Source organism: Cyprinodon tularosa, unplaced genomic scaffold, assembly GCF_016077235.1.
Source record: "Cyprinodon tularosa strain WSP-4 unplaced genomic scaffold, ASM1607723v1 ctg194, whole genome shotgun sequence".
Classification (NCBI taxonomy): domain Eukaryota; kingdom Metazoa; phylum Chordata; class Actinopteri; order Cyprinodontiformes; family Cyprinodontidae; genus Cyprinodon; species Cyprinodon tularosa.
Window position 1 is genome coordinate 995,235 of NW_024038699.1, and position 19,389 is coordinate 1,014,623.

Consider the following 19,389-nt stretch of genomic DNA (forward strand, 5'->3'; position numbering starts at 1 on the left):
AATCACACATAATCCCGGAAAACTGATTTGAATGATTGCATTACCTCCATATACGGAAGAGGATTAGGGCCACTATTCCAAAATAAAAAAAGTTAACTGATTTAAAAAAATATTTTTCAGTTTAATATGGGAAAAAGTGTTCCATATTCCACAATAAAAGGAAAAAATTATTACTTTAACCTCAAAACTCTGACTTTTTTTCTCAGAATTCTGACTTTATTTTGAGAATTCTGTCTTTAATCTCAGAATTCTGACTTTTTTCTCAGAATTCTGACTGAATTCTGATAGCTAACAAACATGTTAGCATCAAACCGTAGCCTTGTCTAGAGACTAAACTAGCTCTCTGGTTTTTAATCACCTTCTGCTCTTCCAATAATGAAATAGCATCACTGGGGACCCCTTGGGCACGTAAAAAGTCGTCTAATTCGTCGTTTTCCACCAATGTTTAACTGGTCCTCCCAAACAACCCACATCTTTGTCAGTGAAGCTGAGTGCTCCCACATCTCTTCCTTCATGATACCCTTTAAGATTATGATCTAAAAATGATATTAAGGTCAGAATCCTGAGATTAAAATCAGAATTCTGATATTAAAGTCAGAATTCTGATATAAAAATCAGAATTCACAATGCATTCTATTCTGTTAAACATCTTTTATGTTTAAAACTCTAACTTATTTTGGATTTGGATAAAGATTCAGGAATCTAATTGAAATTCTTTATCATGATGGAAACAGTGGTACATGTAATAGGTTTCACATTAACAGAGGTTTTTGCCAGGGATGTGGAAGTCCACCTTTATTATTCAAATTGTTCACAAAGTTGCTATCAGTCTTAATTAAAAACACTTGTATAATTGGAATTGATATATTGGACAGGAAGATAATAAACAATTGGTTGACAATGCAACCCTTTTTTTTTGTAAAATGAACAACAGATTCTTTTAGTACTCCAATGCATTAGTTTATTTTCTGATGCTTCTGGTCTCCAGCTAAATCTAACCGTTCCAAATTAAGAAGCATGGAACTTTCCTAAATGTCTTGGTATAATGAAGCATTTAGTTCCTTTCACTGGAACTAAGGGACTAAGTCCACCTCTTGGAAAACGAACCCCACACCATAATCCCCCTCCACTAAACGTTACAGAATGCAGTCAGTCAAATACCATTCTCCTGGCAACCGCCAAACCCATTTATTTGTAAAACTGTCTGCAGGCCTAAGTACTTGATTTTATTTATTTATTTTTTTACACCTGTGGCCCTGGAGGTAATATAAACACCCAATTCCAATCATTTAGATGGTTAAGCATATACTTTTACAAGAAAAATTGAATAAAAATATATTTTATTGTTTCACAGTGGGACAATTCAGGTATTTCAGTCACAAAGCATTCAGGCAATAAAAGCATATAAGTAAACACATGAATAAATAATATAAATAATAAACATATAGAATCTAATATGGTACAGAGTCAGCTTTCATGAAATTCCATGAAATAGAAAACTGATTACAACAGCTGATTTTTCAGAAAAAGGTCTTGTCTGAATAACAGCAAGGCAAGTTATTGTATGATCCTTTATGGTTAATTTAAAAAAAATGTTTAAATGAAACAATTCGGAGTCATGCTTCCCTTAGTTTAAGTTCGAGTTAAGGTCCAGTTTTGTTGAAATGATGGGAAAAAATTATATGGGGTTTTAAAGCACAGCCCCTTATTTCTAAATCATATACTTGAAATTGACAGAACTGCCATATTAGCTGCAAAACAATCTAACATTTATGCATTAATTATGGATTATAAATCACACAATTTAATTATTTAAAGTATTATTTCAAAAGTAATTGAAATCATATAAGGACTTCCTCTGATATGATGTAGATTACTAATAAAAAATAACTGAATTTCACATGTTCAAACCAAACTAAAACTGACCAATTTTTCAGTATCTCTTGTGATTGTAGCTCATCAATCATCCCAAAATAATGACACAATAACGACAAACTCATTGGGAGAATGTATGTTAGTTTTTCCAGTCTGATTGAGCTTGCTCTTCTTTCCTCCAGAGTCCCATGGAGGGGGCTTCCATGCTCCTCCAGCATAGTGCAACAGATCTTCTGGCTTCAAGAAGTCCGTAGTCTATCAATGTAGTTGTCTTCCGCAATTGTTTAAATTCTATTGGATATATGCCTAGAACACAGAACATAGTTTTTTTCTAATGGGACTTTTACTTTAAGAGTTCCCTTTTCAGATAAACTTTTAGTGCAAGTATCTGGAACATCACTGGACATATGATGAAGCCTAACTGGTGTTATATAGGTAGTTTACTCATGAAACTAATTGGGATTTCAAGCATGTTAAGACTTTGAGTTATAACAATTTGAACTGAAAACAATCTCAAAGGTGTCCAACCTACAGCTTAAGTAAGGTTTTCCTCAGATCACCTGCAGAGGTGACCTGGTATATTGTACCTGTGTCTGAATTCATTTGTCAGTCTAAACACAATGAACCAACCACTCCCTTATCCGGTGTTAAAGAAATATTGTAAAGACTTGATTTTGTTCAAACATTTGCAAGTTTGAATCTTAATCAGTGGAGGAAAAAAAACAACTCAAAAGTCTAATCTGATTTCAGGCTATTTGTAATAAGGGCAAGTGAATTTTTGTCAATTATTTAGATATGAACAATGAAGGACCTACGCTTCCTTACGAAGTTCAGTCTGCTCCGTCTCTTCTTATCTCAGCCACTTTTGAAACTGGCATGCCATTTTCCCCAAATCTCATACATGTAAGCGGAATGTTATATTCTGTACATGTATGTGGTTCAGTGGAGTAAAATAGCTGCAATCGTGTTGTATTGACTTCCTCGTCACTCCTCAAAACTAGGAAAATCTAAAGCCTGATGCATTTAAAGCAATGATGCATTTACTAACATTTCGACTGTTAGTATGCAATCCAAGAGGAAAGAAAGTGGAAATTTCATTGATGAAATAGGGGCTTAAAGAGGTACGCAAATATTACCTATCAAATTATACAAGTTTTTGACTAATTGGAACTCTTAAATGTTAAGATAATCATAATAGTCGTTATTTGCAGCCCTCGTGAACACTCATGTGTCTCTTTAGATTACCATGCTGTGAAAATCCTTTACTGCACACAGGGCAAACAAACGGTTTCTCTCCTGAATGGACTCTCATGTGATTTTGAAGTTGACACTTTTGATTAAATCTGCTTTTGCAGACATCACAACCGAACGGCCTCTCTAGTGTGTGGACTTTCATATGTCGCTCTAACAGGAGTTCGTTCACAAAACGTTTACCACAGTCAGCACAGCTAAATGGCGCGGTGTGTACCTCCATGTGGCTTCTCATATAATTTAGCTTCGAAAAACCTTTTCCACAAACACTGCAAACAAACTGTTTTTCTCCAGTGTGAACACTCATGTGTCTCTTTAAGGTCCCTTGTTGTGAGAACCCTTTACTGCAGATATCACAGATGAACTGTCTCTCTCCTGTGTGAACATGCATGTGTCTCTTAAGATTCTCTTGTAGTGAGAATCCTTTACTACAAATACCACAGACAAACGGTGTCTCTCCTGTGTGAACGCGCATGTGATTTTTTAAATGAATCTGTTGGGAAAATCCTTTGCTGCAAACACTGCAAATAAATGCCTTCTCTCCCGTATGGACGCTCATGTGTCTCTTTAGATCTCCATGTCGGTAAAATCCTTTACTACAAAAACTGCAAATGAATGGTTTCTCTCCTGAGTGAACATGCATGTGAATCTTAAGATTTTGTCGTAATGAAAACCCTTTACTGCAAACGCTACAAATAAAGGGTTTCTCTCCAGTGTGAGAGCACATATGTCGCTTTAGATTTTCTTGTAACGCAAAACCTTTGCTGCAAACGCTACAGACAAATGGTTTCTCCCCGGTGTGAACACACATGTGGGTCTTTAGACCTTTCAGTAGGGAAAATCCTCTCCCACAAATGTTACAAATAAAAGTTTTTTCTGCAGTGTGGATCATTGTATGTTTCTTTAGTGTCTCCTTTCTTTTAAATCTTGTACTACAAACATCACAGGAAAAAGGTTTTTTCCTGTGAATGGACCTTCAAGTGAGTTTTAAGATTAGTCTTTGCATGGAACCTTCTACCACAATCATCACATGCAAATGGTCTCTCTCCAGTGTGGAGTCTCATATGTATCTGAAGGCAATGCTTTTCTTTAAATCCTTTCCCACAAAGATCACAGCTATGTTCTCTTATTCCAGTGTGAATCATCATGTGTAATTTCACATGAGTCTTTGTTTTGAATCTTTTTCCACACACATTGCAACCAAACGGCCTTTCCCCTGAGTACAGTCTTATCGGAGCGGTGAGTTTGGAAGACAGTTTAGTTCTTTTACCCCTTTTGTGAACAGTTATTTTACTTTTTTGGAGAGGGCACAATGAATCAGAGTTCCTATCCGAGTCTTGTCCATTAGGTTGTGTTTCCATCTGTTCGGCTGAACTCCTCGTTGGATCATCTGTCTCTCTGCAGTCTTCAAATTTGATCCGTTCTGAAAACTGAGGTTTTTCCTCTTCCTCAATTTTAACAATAAGCTGCTCAACCTCCTGATCAATGCACAGTTCCTCCTCTTCCTCCTTTATGTGGGGGGGCACTGGGTGCTGCTGGTCCAAAATGGATCTGCATTCATGAGGAAACTCCTCTTTGATCACCAACATCTCATTGTCTGCCAATAATAAACACACAAACATTAATCACAATGCAGTAATAATATTTAAAATCATGTACATATCAAAAATGTTTCTATTTTCTCCTTTTAATCCAAGAGGCCGAAATATTTGTGAATAGTATAGAGAGATGTCTTTAAGAATGCATATTTTAAATTTTTTTTAAATGGCCAAATCACCCAAATCCCATTGAAATATTTTTTTTTTTTAAACGTACTTGCTTTTTGTTCACTTCTTGCATGTTGATATTCTTTTTTTGTAAGCAGAGCCTCTAATTCAGTTATGAGCTTATGCTTTCAGATTGTCCACCTAATTGTGAGTCCATTTTATTTCTGCCATTTTGAACGTGGCAAGCCTTAAAGTGTAATTAAATGAAGTCGAGGTGTTGTACTTACACAGTTCTGTATTTGGGGGGGGGCGTTGGTTGTGCTTAATCAGTCATTTATGTTTTTAGGTCTTGCCTTTTAAGAACATGAGTAGGGCTGCAATGATTAGTCAACATAACTATGTGGTTTCAAAATATTGTGATGAAAACTTTCATGCATTGAAGCATTGCATAGAAATATTTTAAAATTGCTGCATGTTAATATTTCACTGTCTGTGTTGCAGTTTAAATGACTTACTGTTCACCAAGAATGCTGCGGAACCTAGCTTTTTTTTTTTTTTTTTTTTTTTACTTTATTTTTATAGATTTTTTCCAGGTATACAACAAAAACATGACAATGATTAATGTCCTTTAGTGAATCCTTTAGCATTTGTCACAAAAAAACAAAAAAAAGCATTAGACAAACAATAAATACTATTATATAAAAATAATTTGTTCATTTACACTTAAGACATACTGAAAGTAAAAAAAAAAAAAAAACACACTTTATGGAGTTTCAACCAGTCAATTAGGAGTGTCCACACCTTTATTCATAACAAATGAGATAAAGTAGAACAAAATAAAGAGGGAGGGATAGGGGTTGTTTATGGCTTCAGTTGTTCTAAAATGGGTTTCCAAATTTTGTAATATTTTGAGGACAGTTTATTAAATCAAATCTAATTTTTTCTATGTGCAAGATTCCTGTAAATTCCTTGATCCAAGATTCAAAATTAGGTGGTCTGTCAGCCTTCCACTGCTTTAATAAGCATCTTTTGGCAATCATCATGCCATAGGAGACCACTGTTGTTACATCACGACCCAATTTGTTAAGAGTGTCCGAGACACCAAAGAGGGCTGTTTCTGGATCGGGTTTTATGTGAACTTTAAGGGCGCGAGAGTACCATTCAAATATTGAGGTCCAGAAACTTAGAATATTTGGACAAAGCCAAAATTGATGTGCTAATGTGCTGTCCCATATTTTACATCTGTCACAGAGAGGCGATGTTTGTGTGAAAATTTTGTTTAACCTTGTTTTTGAGTAATGTAACCTATGAACTACTTTACATTGTATTGCTTGCAATCTTGAGTTCACTGAGCAATAATGTATGTCACCCAGTGCTCTGCTCCATGCATCGTCTTTGATTGTAATATTGAGATCCTCCTCCCACTTTTGCTTTATATTTAACGTTGAACATTCAGACTTGCAGAACCTAGCTTTGCCCTAAAAAATACTTATTTAGAACCCACATAACTTTGGCTATATATTAAGAGATGATGATATTATCTTGCTTTTTTACAGGGTTTAATCCCATTTCCTTTAGATGTGCCTAAATTATTTGCAGCACACACTCAACAAGAGGTGCAAGAATTGAAGTATGTAATGTAGCAGAAATCAAGACTCATTAATCAGCCACTAATTTCTTTCTATTTTCTGTCATTTCAATATTCACTCAATTCTGTGTAAACTTAACTGAATATCCGCACCAAATAAAATGGCTGGTAAGTGTAAATAATACAACTAAACAGAAAAAGCAGTCATTCTCATTGGTTTATCAGTCTTTTCCATTTTCTTGATCCAACATTAAACAAACATAATACAGTTCAAAGCATAACTCATCGAACCCTCAAGAAGACACACTACATTACGAGCTGATAATAACAAACATGCTACACCTGTATAATTTTGTGGTCCAAAGCTACCAAAATTTTAGACTTCTTCCAGACGAGCTTTTTAACAACTGGAATAATCCCAGCTTACCTGAGGGCTGTGCATTAGGAATGGAACCAGCATGAACCAGTTAAAAAAACGAATTGACAACATGTGACCAGGGACACATTTATAAGTTTTTAAGGATATTAATTTAAAACGTGACCTGTATACCTTAATCTGTTAATGTCTGGCAGCTAATTTGCATTTAAATGGTAGATTAATAAAGATTTTTTTATAGATATTTGTGGATCTTTTGCATATATTGGTTTTGCTTTGGTTTTAATAAATGGAAACTGTAGCCTTTAATTTATATACCTGACACTTGTTGGGGTTGCTGTTAACCCTTTATAGTGCACTCAGTAAAATACTTTAAAAATCCAAATTTCAAGCCAATAGTGTTATTGGAATAGAAGAACTTATTACCTTCGTAACATTCAATAAATGTGGATATTTTGATGGAAAAAAATTAATGTCAATGTAGTAACAAGAAACGCCAAGTTGCCTGAATATATTAAGAAAAATAACAAAATTGCTTCTATAGGCAAGGCAAGGCAAATTTATTTGTATAGCTCAATTCAGTACAAAGACAATGCAAAGTGCTTTACATGATTAATATATAGGATAATAAAACAGAATCAAAGCAAGTAGGGAAAAAAAAATAAAAAATGCAGAAACAAGAAAGAACATTAAAAACAGTTGCACTGGAGAAAATAAAAAAGTTGAACTAATGATGTTTCAGTTGAACTGTTTAACTAGAACAGTTGAAGGCAATCCTAAACAAATGTGTTTTTAGTCTTGATTTAAAGGAACTCAGTTTTTCTGGACTTTTACATTTTTCTTGAAGTTTGTTCCAGATAAGAGGATTATAGGAACTAAATGCTGCTTCTCCATGTTTAATTCTGGTTCTAGGTAATTTCTATAATAAATTCATAAAAAACACAGAGTGAAAAAAAAATAAAAAATTTTGGGGGGTTCAACAGAACCTTACCGGAATTAATGCTGATACTGACACATTTTTTAGTTTATAAACCCAAACATAAATGTTAACTAGGCTTAATAACTGTTTGACTTACTTTGTAACTTTTCAATTAGCTTTTTACCTTTTCTTTTGACTTGTTAACCTCTTTTTTCAACTTAATTTACAGTAGGTAATATATCATTCAAGGGCCCATTTGTCAAATACCAAAATATGATGTACATCCACGTAGAAGTATGTTTGCTGAATGGCTGGGTATAGATCTTATGCTTCTAGACCTCACTGAGGGACTGGTCTGGATGAAAGGCTCATAGTGTAACTCAGACCTATCTTCCTCACTCTGCTACTCTTATTCCAGTTTACTGATGGTTACTATGTGCTGTGTTCAATGTATCCCGATAAAGACAGACATTCCTGAAATGTTAGTCTACATCTACTCTGCTAAATCTGGATAAGTAACCACACCCCCTTCCTCTATATGCTCATGTTATTATTTAGGGTTTTTGTGTTTTTCTACCCAGCTGTCATTAGAGTCTGATCAAGATCACAAAAACACTCAAATTAGTTTTTACTTACAGAGATCTTTGCCATCTTGTTTCTGCTCCAGTGTTGATGCGGATGCTGCAGATGGCAAGCTGAGCACTTCTACTTCAGCCTCCATTATTTCAGACATCCTCAGCCCACTAGGGATTCTCCTTCCCAGCTTTCATATGGTCCAATAAAACAAAGTTTTAGTCATATGCTCCCATATGAAAGGGGAATCGGACCCATATCAACATCTGATCGAATGCTGTGTAATAATAGATTATCTGAGTTCAGAGTAGCTAACATAAAATCTCTATTAGCTGTTTGAGCTCCACGGTGGCTAACGGTCCGATCTCTTTGCCGATGGAGGATATTTAAAATCTATAGCGGAAAACTCCACTACAGGTGATCCAGGAGGCTCCTCCCTCATGGCAGCTTTTTAGGTCATGTCATGTGTCTAAAACGCAAACTGCAGAAACTTCAAGACGTTTCTTCATTACTTAGCGCGTCATGCTAGCGCTGCTACATCCGGTTTACTTCCTCCTCACTGACCAATCAATGACAAGTTCCGAATCAGGAAAAAACGTCATTACCTTTACAGTTTTCAGAATAAAAGCTCCTAAAAAGTATTTTTAATTAAAATTGATTACTTTTTTTATCACAACATCCGTTTTAAAGTTTCACATTTAATTTAGTTAATTGAGAAGTGTAATCAAAAGACAAGCTTGAATAAGTACAGTTTAGGCAACGGAATATGAAGTTTTCTAGTTACCTAAACTGAACTTTTTCAAGCTTGACAATGATCTGGATGACTGAGAATCTTCACAGATATAAGACCAACTAACAAAAGAATCAAATATAGTTCAAAAACAGCTTTAAAAAATTTTTATTACAGAGATTTTGTTAATATTTCACAATATTAATATTTAGTACAACATATTTCTATATCGGTAACACACATTAAACAAGCAAAGAGCTTAGTGGAAAATGTTTATGCACTTAGCAGAAAGCATCATAAACTCTGGTTGAAATGGCTGTAATTCAAATATTTCAAAGCTTCTTTACAAAATAATACAGTTACATGTAACATTGCTAGTTTTTTGAAAACTGAAAAGATTAAAAGCACAGCGGATTATTTTATATAATAAAAAATGTATAGAGGAATGTCCTACTGCTTAACTTTTACTATTTAAAGATACCTGTAAAAGAGAATTCATGGAAAAAAACTCATCTTGCATCATCATGCAAAGTAAAACATCCGCTTTGGGGGAAATTTAAAATTCAAAAGTTCTAAATCTGTCAGTTGCAAGATAAAACATGGCAGATGAAACAGCTTAAATGAATAGTACACCCAAAACATGATTAGCCTTCATTTTCTACTCCCCCCCGATGCTGAACAACACTCTGGAGTACATTTTTTATATCTCAAATGCATCTGGAGATCTGGGAGGCTTCTTGCTGTCTGCTGACATTCAAATAATGGAGGTCTATGGTGACCGAGACAGAAAGGTCCATAAAAGTCCACAAAAAACGTGTCAATATTCCTCCATACTGCTCGTCCAATGTATTCCAAGTGTCCTGAGTGGGTAGCATCCAGAATTTACTCGAAACAAAGTCATTTAGAATGTTTTTAGAGCATAAACAGTAGTGTATAGGATTTCCTGAAAGCGCGCACATACGCGTTCACGACGCTACGGAAGCCGGCAGACCAAACCAGCGCATTCAGCTCGGCAAAGAACTCATGCTCTTCCTCAACACTGAAGTCCTCAGACATTTTTCTTTCGTTGTTTCTTTCTTTGCACAGGTAAACAGCACATTTCTTCTTCTACGCTTGCATTATTGGCAGAGCAGACGCTGAATGCGCACTTTCATCTGGTTTGGTCTGCCGGCTTCCGTAACGTCGTGAGCGCGCATGTGCGTGCTTTCAGGAAATCCTATACACTACTGTTTATGCTCTAAAAACATTCTAAATTACTTCGTTTCGAGTAAATTCTGGATGCTACCCACTCAGGACACTTGGAATACATTGGACGAGCAGTATGGAGGAATATTGACACGTTTTTTGTGGACTTTTATGGACCTTTCTGTCTCGGTCACCATAGACCTCCATTATTCGAATGTCAGCAGACAGCAAGAAGCCTCCCAGATCTCCAGATGCATTTGAGATATCAAAAAAGTACTCCAGAGTGTTGTACAGCATGGGGGTGAGTAGAAAATGAAGGCTAATCATGTTTTGGGTGTACTATTCCTTTAATCTGTTTTACAAGGGTGCCTCCCAGGCCCAGGACACGCCGGAGGGAGTCTCTGAGCTGGCCTGGTGTCGCCTTCAGGTCCCCCCAGAGCAGCTGGAGGAGGCGTGTGCATTGGGAAGTCTGGGCATCTCTGCTTAGACTGCTGCCTCTGCGACCTGGCCCCAGATAAAGCGGAAGAAAATGGCTGGATGGATGGAAACAGCCAGTTTGCCCCATTTGGAATCACACAGAGGGTATGTAGCAGGCAGGGCAGACTTGGGCATAAAAATACAATAAAACGTGTCAATCAACAGAATACCATAGCCATAATAGGAGTTTAGAGAGAAAACAGATAAAGCAAAATAAAGACCCTCTTTGTGCCTTTTTGCTGCATTTTCCTTTTCATCAAACAGAACCACTTAACTATGGGTATATATATCAAGAGGTGTCAATAGTAGTGCATACTTTGAGAATCTGCTCACCGTTTGTGTAGCAGAAGCATATCTAGAGGCACTGCAATAAGTGTGACATGGAAAAAAATTGCATCAGAGAATAAAAAGTTGGACACAACCAGCGAGATCTAGGCTCACAACCATTAAGCTTTTTAAGCAGAACCCCTCTAAAAATTTTACACATTGGCTTTTAACTCAACTGAGGCATGATAGTGTTTTCTTTTACCCTCTTTTATAAGGAAATATGTTTTACAGCTCCGTTGTATTTTTTTTTTGCTTTTTATTCTACTTACGTTGTTGTATGCTTCGCTTTATTAACCAACTATAACATTTTTTGGTAAAAAAAAAAAAAAAAAGAACAGCAAAAACACCAACGGCAGTTAATTTTCACATACATGATATTGCGGTTTGCTTTTGCCCTTAAATGTGTTCAGAGCTTTGAGAGATTTCATTTTAACTGGTTTGGTATTGGAGATCTGTTGCCTTTTAAAAAATCAACATTTCTGAAAGATTTTCTGCATCGAGCTGGACATTTCTGAATCGTACATTAAGCAATGTCAGGAGCAATGCCAATAAAGATTTTAAAGCTAATGCCACAAATGAATCATTCAACAAATATTCAGAACTTTTGCTTTATCTTTAATTTTTCCAGTGGTGCTACCTGATTGGCTTTTAGCAAAGTACTTGTAAAGCTTGTTTGTAAAAAGAGTTCAAACCATATATGGTGGACTGATTCACATGAAACAGATTAGGTTCAACAAAAACTAGGCTGTATTAATTGACAAGTGATATAGACATATATATTCAAATTAGTCCTTATAGTCTTAGAATTGTTTTCTTTATATGACCTTTACATAAACGATTGAATCACCCCACAGAGAAAACTCTACCCCTTAATTTAAATGGGAGAAAAATAAATGAAAACAGCCTGAAAGAAAAACTGAACAAAAAAATAAAATAAAGCCCACGAAATATTTTAAATTACTTCAATAAATAAGAGTTTCTCAAAATAAAAAAATATATATATTTCGATATAAGTGTATCTGAAAATAAATCTTGATTAAATTTGAGGTAAGTAAACTGAAAACAAAATATTGTAACATACACATTGTTTCATGAGGATATTTATTTATTTGCTGGAATATTCATTGACACTGGTATTGATTTATAACATTTATAATGAAATGGTTCTCCATAATAAATGGCTACTGCAACGTTTAAAATGTGTGAACTTAATGTAGGTATTTAACTGCACAAGCCTGCCTGTAAGTGCGGCAAGCCTCACTAGTTTAGCCCCTTAAAGCTCTTTCGAACGCGACACTTTCTTCTTGAAAAAAGGAGGTCTTGAATCCGACGGTATTTTTTAGGTCTTTACTGAATTTAAAAGAAATAAAATAACAAGCAGATTCAAAACAAATAAAGTGACGGTCAAAAGACTGTGTTTCTCCTAAGGTGCCAAACTTCTATAAAGAGCAAGTCCTTTTTTCTTTCATAAACCAATTATTCGAAAACCAATCAAAAGGCACCACGTCATAAGCTTAACAACGATTCAATTATAGATGCTTATCAATTCCAAAAATGTATATATGGCTCCTACATTTTCCGGCTCCTAATTGACTATGTATTAGCATATCAATTACAAACTCAACTTAAACTGGAGCCATAGATATTCAAACAACTTAACAAAAACTTTTGTTTTAACTTGGTTACAAAACAATCTACTAAAAAGTCCTCTATTGTTTCATTCTCCTTGCAATAAGCACAATTTTGTAATCGGCCTTTGGATGATGCTCGTCTTCGTCTTGACTTCTGCACTCCGGACTGTCCCTTTGGAGTCTGGCATGACGTTGACGATTCTCCCCAACATCCAAGAATTTCTTGGAGATGATGAATCAGCAACTAGGACGACATCCCCGACCTTGAAGTTTCTTCTTAGGTCAAGCCATTTTTGTCGCTCCTGCAGTAGAGGCAGGTACTCCTGTGACCATCTTCGCCAGAACAGATCTGCCATATACTGGACTTGTCTCCATCGACGGCGAGAATAGATATCCTCCTTGATAAACACACCAGGAGAAAGGGTAGGCTGTCCCTTCAGCAGAAGCAGATGGTTCGGCGTAAGAGGCTCAAGATCATTAGGATCGTCTGTGTTCATAGTTAACGGTCTTCCATTAATGATGCTCTCGACTTCACATAAAAGAGTCTGCAGTCCTTCATCATCCAGTATCTGTTGCTTAACAACGGAACTTATGACTTTTCTAACAGTGCGTATCTGGCGTTCCCAGACTCCTCCATGATGAGAAGCAGCAGGTGAATTGAAAATCCACTGTACTCCCTTTTGCATCATGGCGTCATTAATGCGAGAGTGGTCCAGCTCTTTCAAAGCCTCCCTTAACTCTCTCTCTGCTCCAACAAAATTTGTGCCATTGTCAGAACGAATGATGGAAACTTGTCCTCTTCTGCTTTGAAAACGACGCAGAGCGTTTATACATGAATCTGTATCAAGAGACTGAGCAACTTCAATATGCACAGCTCTGACAGTTAGACATGTGAAAAGCACTCCGTAACGTTTGACCTTGACACGCCCTCTTTTGACCTCAAAAGGACCAAAATAATCCACACCTGTGTTGGTAAAAGGTGGTTTATCATGAAGCAGGCGGTCATGTGGCAGATCTGCCATTTTCTGTTGCCCTGGTCTTGCATGCAGTCTCCTACAGAGATTGCACTCTGAGATTACCTTTCTAACAGCTGCATTGGCTGCTGTTATCCAATATTTTTGTCGCATTCTGGCCAGAACATAATTTCTGCCACCATGTCCTGTCACTTGGTGGATATGATGCAGAATGAGGTTGGCTATTCTGTGATGTTTGTGGAGAATGGCAGGATGCTTGACTTCTTCTGGCATTTTCAATCTATTCAGACGTCCCCCTACTCTCAAAACACCATCTTGTAGGTATGGATCTAATCTGGAGATTGAACTAGTTCTGCCCAACTGTGTGCTTCCGTGCTGCAAAGCTTTGATTTCAGCTGCATAAGCTTGTCTCTGACTGAACTTGATCAGCTCTGTTTCGGCGTTGGACAAATCTTCAACAGTGAGCATTTTCTTTTCCAACTTTCTTCTAAACGTGATCATCTGTTGTTGAACAAAAGTCTCAACTTTCTCTGGTTCATTTTCAGACTGTTGCACTTTTAGTACAGTTTCTTTTCTCTTTTTACTCAGATGTCTCAGAGTCTCTTTGAAGCGCAGAATCCAGGCAACGGCTTTTTTGAGCTTATGCCAGCTGGAGTAATGGTCAATAAGTTGACTCATTGTCTCATCATTTCTCCATGGTTTTGCACACGTCATTGCAACTGTTGTCCTTACTTCATTCTGTTCCATTAACCTAGAATGTTTAGGTTGTTTTGGCCAATGCTCTTCATTTAACAGGAAACTTGGTCCTTGAAACCAAATTACACTTTTGATGAAGTTTTCAATTTTCAAACCTCTTGATGCCAGATCCGCTGGATTTTGTGAACTGCTCACATATTTCCACTGAGATCGGTCTGTCAGTTCCCTGATCAAAGAGATTCGGTTTGCCACAAACGTTTTGAAGCGAATGCTGTCATTTTCAATGTAGCTCAGTACTGTGGTACTGTCGGTCCAGAAGACTGATTTCTTCAGTGGTAGTTGAAGTTCTTCTCTCAGCATCCGATCTACTTTAACTGCAACCACTGCTGCCGTTAATTCCATTCTGGGAATTGTCATTTGTTTAAGAGGTGCTACCCTGGATTTTCCTATCAGAAATGACACTTGTGTTTCACCTCGTTCATTATTCAACAAAAGATATGCCACAACCCCATATCCATCCTGGCTAGCGTCGGAAAAGAGATGAATTTGTGCAGACTCTGTGGGTCCAAATGAAGCAGGCTTAACACATCTGCTCACACTGAGTTCAGAAAGCTTGTCGAGATCTGACAACCACCTTAGCCATGTCCGGCGTGACTGTTCTGAGATTTCTTCATCCCATCCACGCTTCTCTTTACAAAGTTCTCTCAGAATAAGCTTAATAGGTAGTAGAAGTGGTGCCAAAAATCCTAAAGGATCATACACAGAGCTGGCAACAGATAAAATACCTCTTCTTGTGCATGGCTTGTCTGGCAGCTGAACTTTGAACTTGAAGCTGTCAGAACTTGTGCACCACTGAACGCCCAAAGCTCGTTCTACAGGAAGCTCATTGGGTTGCAAATCCAAGTCTTTTGCAACAGGTGCTCTTTCACTGTCAGGAATGGAGTACAACAGAGCTTTATTATTGCTCATCCACTTAGTCAAATGGAACCCACCACTTTCACACAATGTCATCAGTTCTTTTGCCAGTTTAACTGCTTCTTTTTCTTTTGGCACTGACTTTAGACAGTCATCTATGTAGAAGTTCTTCAGAACTGTCTGTGCCGCTTCTGCTGATGTATTTGTGGCTCCATCTTCAGCAGTTCTTCTCAGTGCATATGAAGCACAACTGGGTGATGACGTGGCTCCAAACAGATGCACGCACATTCTGTATTCTGCTGCTTCTTTAGTTTTGTCACCATCTGGCCACCAAAGAAATCGCAGCAAGTCTGCATCTTCATCTGGGACTCTGACTTGATAGAACATAGATTCAATATCTGCCATCATGGCAACAGGCTCCTGTCTAAATCTGAGCAAAACTCCAATAAGAGTATTCGTGAGATCAGGTCCTTGCAGTAATTGATCGTTCAACGAAACTCCCTGATAAGATGCGGTACAGTCAAAAACAACTCGCAGTTTTTTTCTTTTTTGGGTGGTACACTCCATGATGTGGAATGAACCATACTCGACCATCACTGCGACTCAGTTGTTCTTCAGGGACTCTTACAGCATAACCTTTTTTCAATATGTTGTCCATGAAAGCTTTGTAGTCTTGACAAAAGTCTGAATTTCTATTTAGCTTCCTCTTCAAAGAGTTAAGCCTTTGTTCAGCAATACCACGATTGTATGGCATTATCACATTGTCATTTTTCAGAGGCAACTTGATGCAATAATGACCATCGATGAGCTGTGCTGATGTAGTTACAGCATGCATGAAATGCTTATCCTGCTGAGACAGTTCTTGCCTCTCCTCATACTGTCGCTCTGGGAAATCTGTATTATATTGCTTCTCCAGCATGTCTTCAATGCTCAATACAGAAATACGATTGACAAGAAAATCTTGTTTTTCAGTGAGACGTGATTCACTATTTTGACATCTGCTGACTGGTCCATTTACCACCCAACCCAGGGCTGTTTTCACGGCGTATGGTCCGTCATTCTGGCTGTTGACAATCTTCCATGGCTCCATAGCCTTGTGCGCATTAGCACCAATGAGAAGTCCAATATCTGACTCTAAACTTGGAAGATGAACTTGTTTCAGGTAAGGCCATCTCTCCAAATCTTCCTCTTTTGGTATATTACCTTTTGTTGCAGGAATGTCTGGTTGCGTGTACACATCTGGCAACATGATGAAGTCTTGTTCATCAAGTCCACAAACCTCTAAATCTGTAAGGACATAACTACAAACTTTCTGTTCCTGCGTCATGGTTCGAAGAAGGATTTTTTTCTTTTTTCCATGTACATTCAACTTTCTGGCCAGATCCTCGGTGCAAAAAGTTGCTGTGCTACCTTGATCCAGGAATGCATATGTCTTGATGATGGTTCTGTTTTTCTTGTGTCTTATCTGCACAGGCACAATGGGAAGTATGCATTCATTATCTCCGGCCCCAGTGACTTCACCTTTTTTATATCCAGTGGACACAAGAGCACTTGTTACTTCACTTGTGTTTTGTGGGTTGTCATCCCCGTTTTCTTCTGACACAACACTCTGCTTCACCACATGAAGAATAGTTGGGTGCTTAAGAGAACAGTTGGAACATGAGGCCTTTTTTCTACAAGCTTTATATAGATGACCTGCTGTTAGACATCGAAAACAAAGACCATGTGACTTCAGAAACTGTATTCTGTCTTTCGAAGGCTTTTCTTGAATTTTGTTACAAACACTCAAAGCATGGCTATTCTTACAATAAAGACATGGACTTTGAAAAGCGCTGATGGTCTTGACTGAAGAAGTTGTTACATCACGCTGGCTCTTGGTGGTATCCTTTTCGGTGCAAGATGTATTCACAGCAAAACTGCTTCTCTTTGAAAGACCTTTTAGTTGGTCAGACCTTTTCTTCAAACTGCTCTGATTAGCTGGTGTGACATCCAGAATATCTCCAAAAAGCGGATCATTAGCAACCTTTGCTTGTTGGTAGATGAACTCTACAAGATCAGGAAATTTGGCTCGCGTTCCTTTTCTTTCTTGAATGCTGTAAGCATGGTTTCTCCACTTTTCTTTCAGTTTATATGGTAGTTTGTACAAGATGCTTTTCATGTTGGTTGGATTGTTCATCTCACTCATGTAGTCAACGTCATTCACTGTGTTGGAACATCCAATCAGAAATAGTGCAAATGCATTCAGTCCTTTTCTGTCATCTGGTTTTATCTGAGGCCATTCCATAGCCTTTTTAATATATGCTGTGGCAATGGTCAACTCATCTCCATAGTGTTGATCAAGCAAAGCCCTTGCTTCTCTGTAAGCTCTATCTGGCTTCATGTGCTCACAGCTGCGTACAAGATCTAGTGGTTCTCCACCCGTGAACTGTTCTAGATAATATAGCCGATCTTGTTGGCTTTAAGTTTGGTTCTCAATAGCATGTTCAAAAGCTCTTATGAACGATCTATATGAAAGTGGGTCACCTGTAAATACAGGAATTTCTCTGTGAGGAAGTCGAGATATACTATGTTGTTTTATGAGCATCTCAGTATGTTGATTTTGTTGCTGTAGAACCCGGTACAGATCATCTGAAAAAGAATCAGAACATTGAGCATGTGTCGAAATCCCTTTAAAGCGAGACTTCCTTGATACTGGAGGATCAATATTTGCCTGCTGTTCATCATCTGACAACATTTCTTGCCTTTCTGATTTGCTTGCAGAATGAACAGATTCAACTTTAAGTCTTGAAATAGCTTGTAAGGAATTAATCTCAGACTTCTGAGCTTCTTCATTTCCTTCATACACCTTTAATTTTGCGTCTGAAATGGCAAGCTTCGTTTCAATTTCTAGTTGCTCCTTTCTGAACTTAAGACGGGCTTCTTCCAATTCAATTGCTTCTTTCTTTTTCATTGCTGCTGCTCTTGCTAAAAGCGCTTCACGTTCTGCTTTAATTTTCAGCCGCATTGAACTTGTACTTGATCCTTGGGATGTACAGCTTGCAACCGAGGTAGCCTTTGAAACACTGTCATGTGGGTGCACATCTTCCTCTGGAGAGCATTGTGCATCTTTTATCCATTCTTTAACGCTTTGCAAGAAAAGTTTAAACTCATAATGTCTACCCTCGAACACATCTTGGTCTTCACGTTTATCTTCCTCACTTATCAGTTCACATAGTTCGTTATTAATGTGTTCATACTCTCTCAGGCATTTGACAAATAATGGTAAAGATTCTTCATTTATGAAATCAGCATTGCATTCATTCTGTTTCAATCTTTCAATGTTATTCTTCTCTTTTGTCAACTGTGACAGCTTTCCTCTTCTTTCTCCTTTTAATCTAATGATTCTGTCATCTCGAGCTCGTTCTGTGGGCTTTGGCTCCCTCTTCTGTCCAACCTGCGCAACTTCACCGTCGTCCTCCATTTAGTCCTGTTTTAATTTTCTTTTAATTCTTACACATAAACTGTGAGCCTCCAAACAGCTTCTTACTCTTCTAAAACGTTCACAAACATGTGTGACAAGAGTTCCTTTATGTGCAGGATTTCTATGTGTAGTTCACCGGGCTTTTCTAGTCGACACGTTCTGGCTTACTTAGCAAGTTAGCTTAGCAACCGAGCTGATGCGGGGTAGCTTCTGTAGCCCTTGATAACGACGTGGTACTTACGGATTTTACCACTTCAACTCCGTTGTCTCCTTCAGCTGAATTGAATCTCCGTTCGTCTGTAAGTCCTCTTTTCATTTTGACTTAGTCTTGGAAGAGTCATTCCATGAGATAGTCTTTTGACTTGTTGTAAGTGCGGCAAGCCTCACTAGTTTAGCCCCTTAAAGCTCTTTCGAACGCGACACTTTCTTCTTGAAAAAAGGAGGTCTTGAATCCGACGGTATTTTTTAGGTCTTTACTGAATTTAAAAGAAATAAAATAACAAGCAGATTCAAAACAAATAAAGTGACGGTCAAAAGACTGTGTTTCTCCTAAGGTGCCAAACTTCTATAAAGAGCAAGTCCTTTTTTCTTTCATAAACCAATTATTCGAAAACCAATCAAAAGGCACCACGTCATAAGCTTAACAACGATTCAATTATAGATGCTTATCAATTCCAAAAATGTATATATGGCTCCTACACTGCCG

At 37.5% G+C, this 19,389-nt stretch overlaps 2 protein-coding genes across 2 annotated transcripts; both read right to left on the reverse strand.

The window, feature by feature from the left end:
* Window positions 1-1,329: 1,329 nt before the first annotated feature.
* LOC119782464 (gastrula zinc finger protein xLCGF3.1-like) lies at window positions 1,330-4,044 on the reverse strand. The gene has a single exon (XM_038283439.1). The coding sequence runs from the start codon at window positions 4,016-4,018 to the stop codon at window positions 3,077-3,079; it is 942 nt and encodes a 313-aa protein (XP_038139367.1). The 5' UTR covers window positions 4,019-4,044; the 3' UTR covers window positions 1,330-3,076.
* Window positions 4,045-8,836, reverse strand: LOC119782465 (zinc finger and SCAN domain-containing protein 12-like). Its single transcript, XM_038283440.1, has 2 exons — window positions 8,352-8,836; window positions 4,045-4,723 (listed from the first exon to the last, which is right to left on the reverse strand). The coding sequence occupies exons 1-2, from the start codon at window positions 8,446-8,448 to the stop codon at window positions 4,068-4,070; spliced, it is 753 nt and encodes a 250-aa protein (XP_038139368.1). The 5' UTR covers window positions 8,449-8,836; the 3' UTR covers window positions 4,045-4,067.
* Between the last annotated feature and the right edge of the window lie 10,553 nt (window positions 8,837-19,389).

Coding starts and splice junctions, on each gene's coding strand:
- LOC119782464 (XM_038283439.1), bottom strand. CDS start 4,018: ATGATCCACACTGCAGAAAAAACTTTTATTTGTAACATTTGTGGGAGA.
- LOC119782465 (XM_038283440.1), bottom strand. CDS start 8,448: ATGTCTGAAATAATGGAGGCTGAAGTAGAAGTGCTCAGCTTGCCATCT. Junction 4,724..8,351: donor ACAAGATGGCAAAGATCTCT/GTAAGTAAAAAC, acceptor TATTATTGGCAG/ACAATGAGATGTTGGTGATC.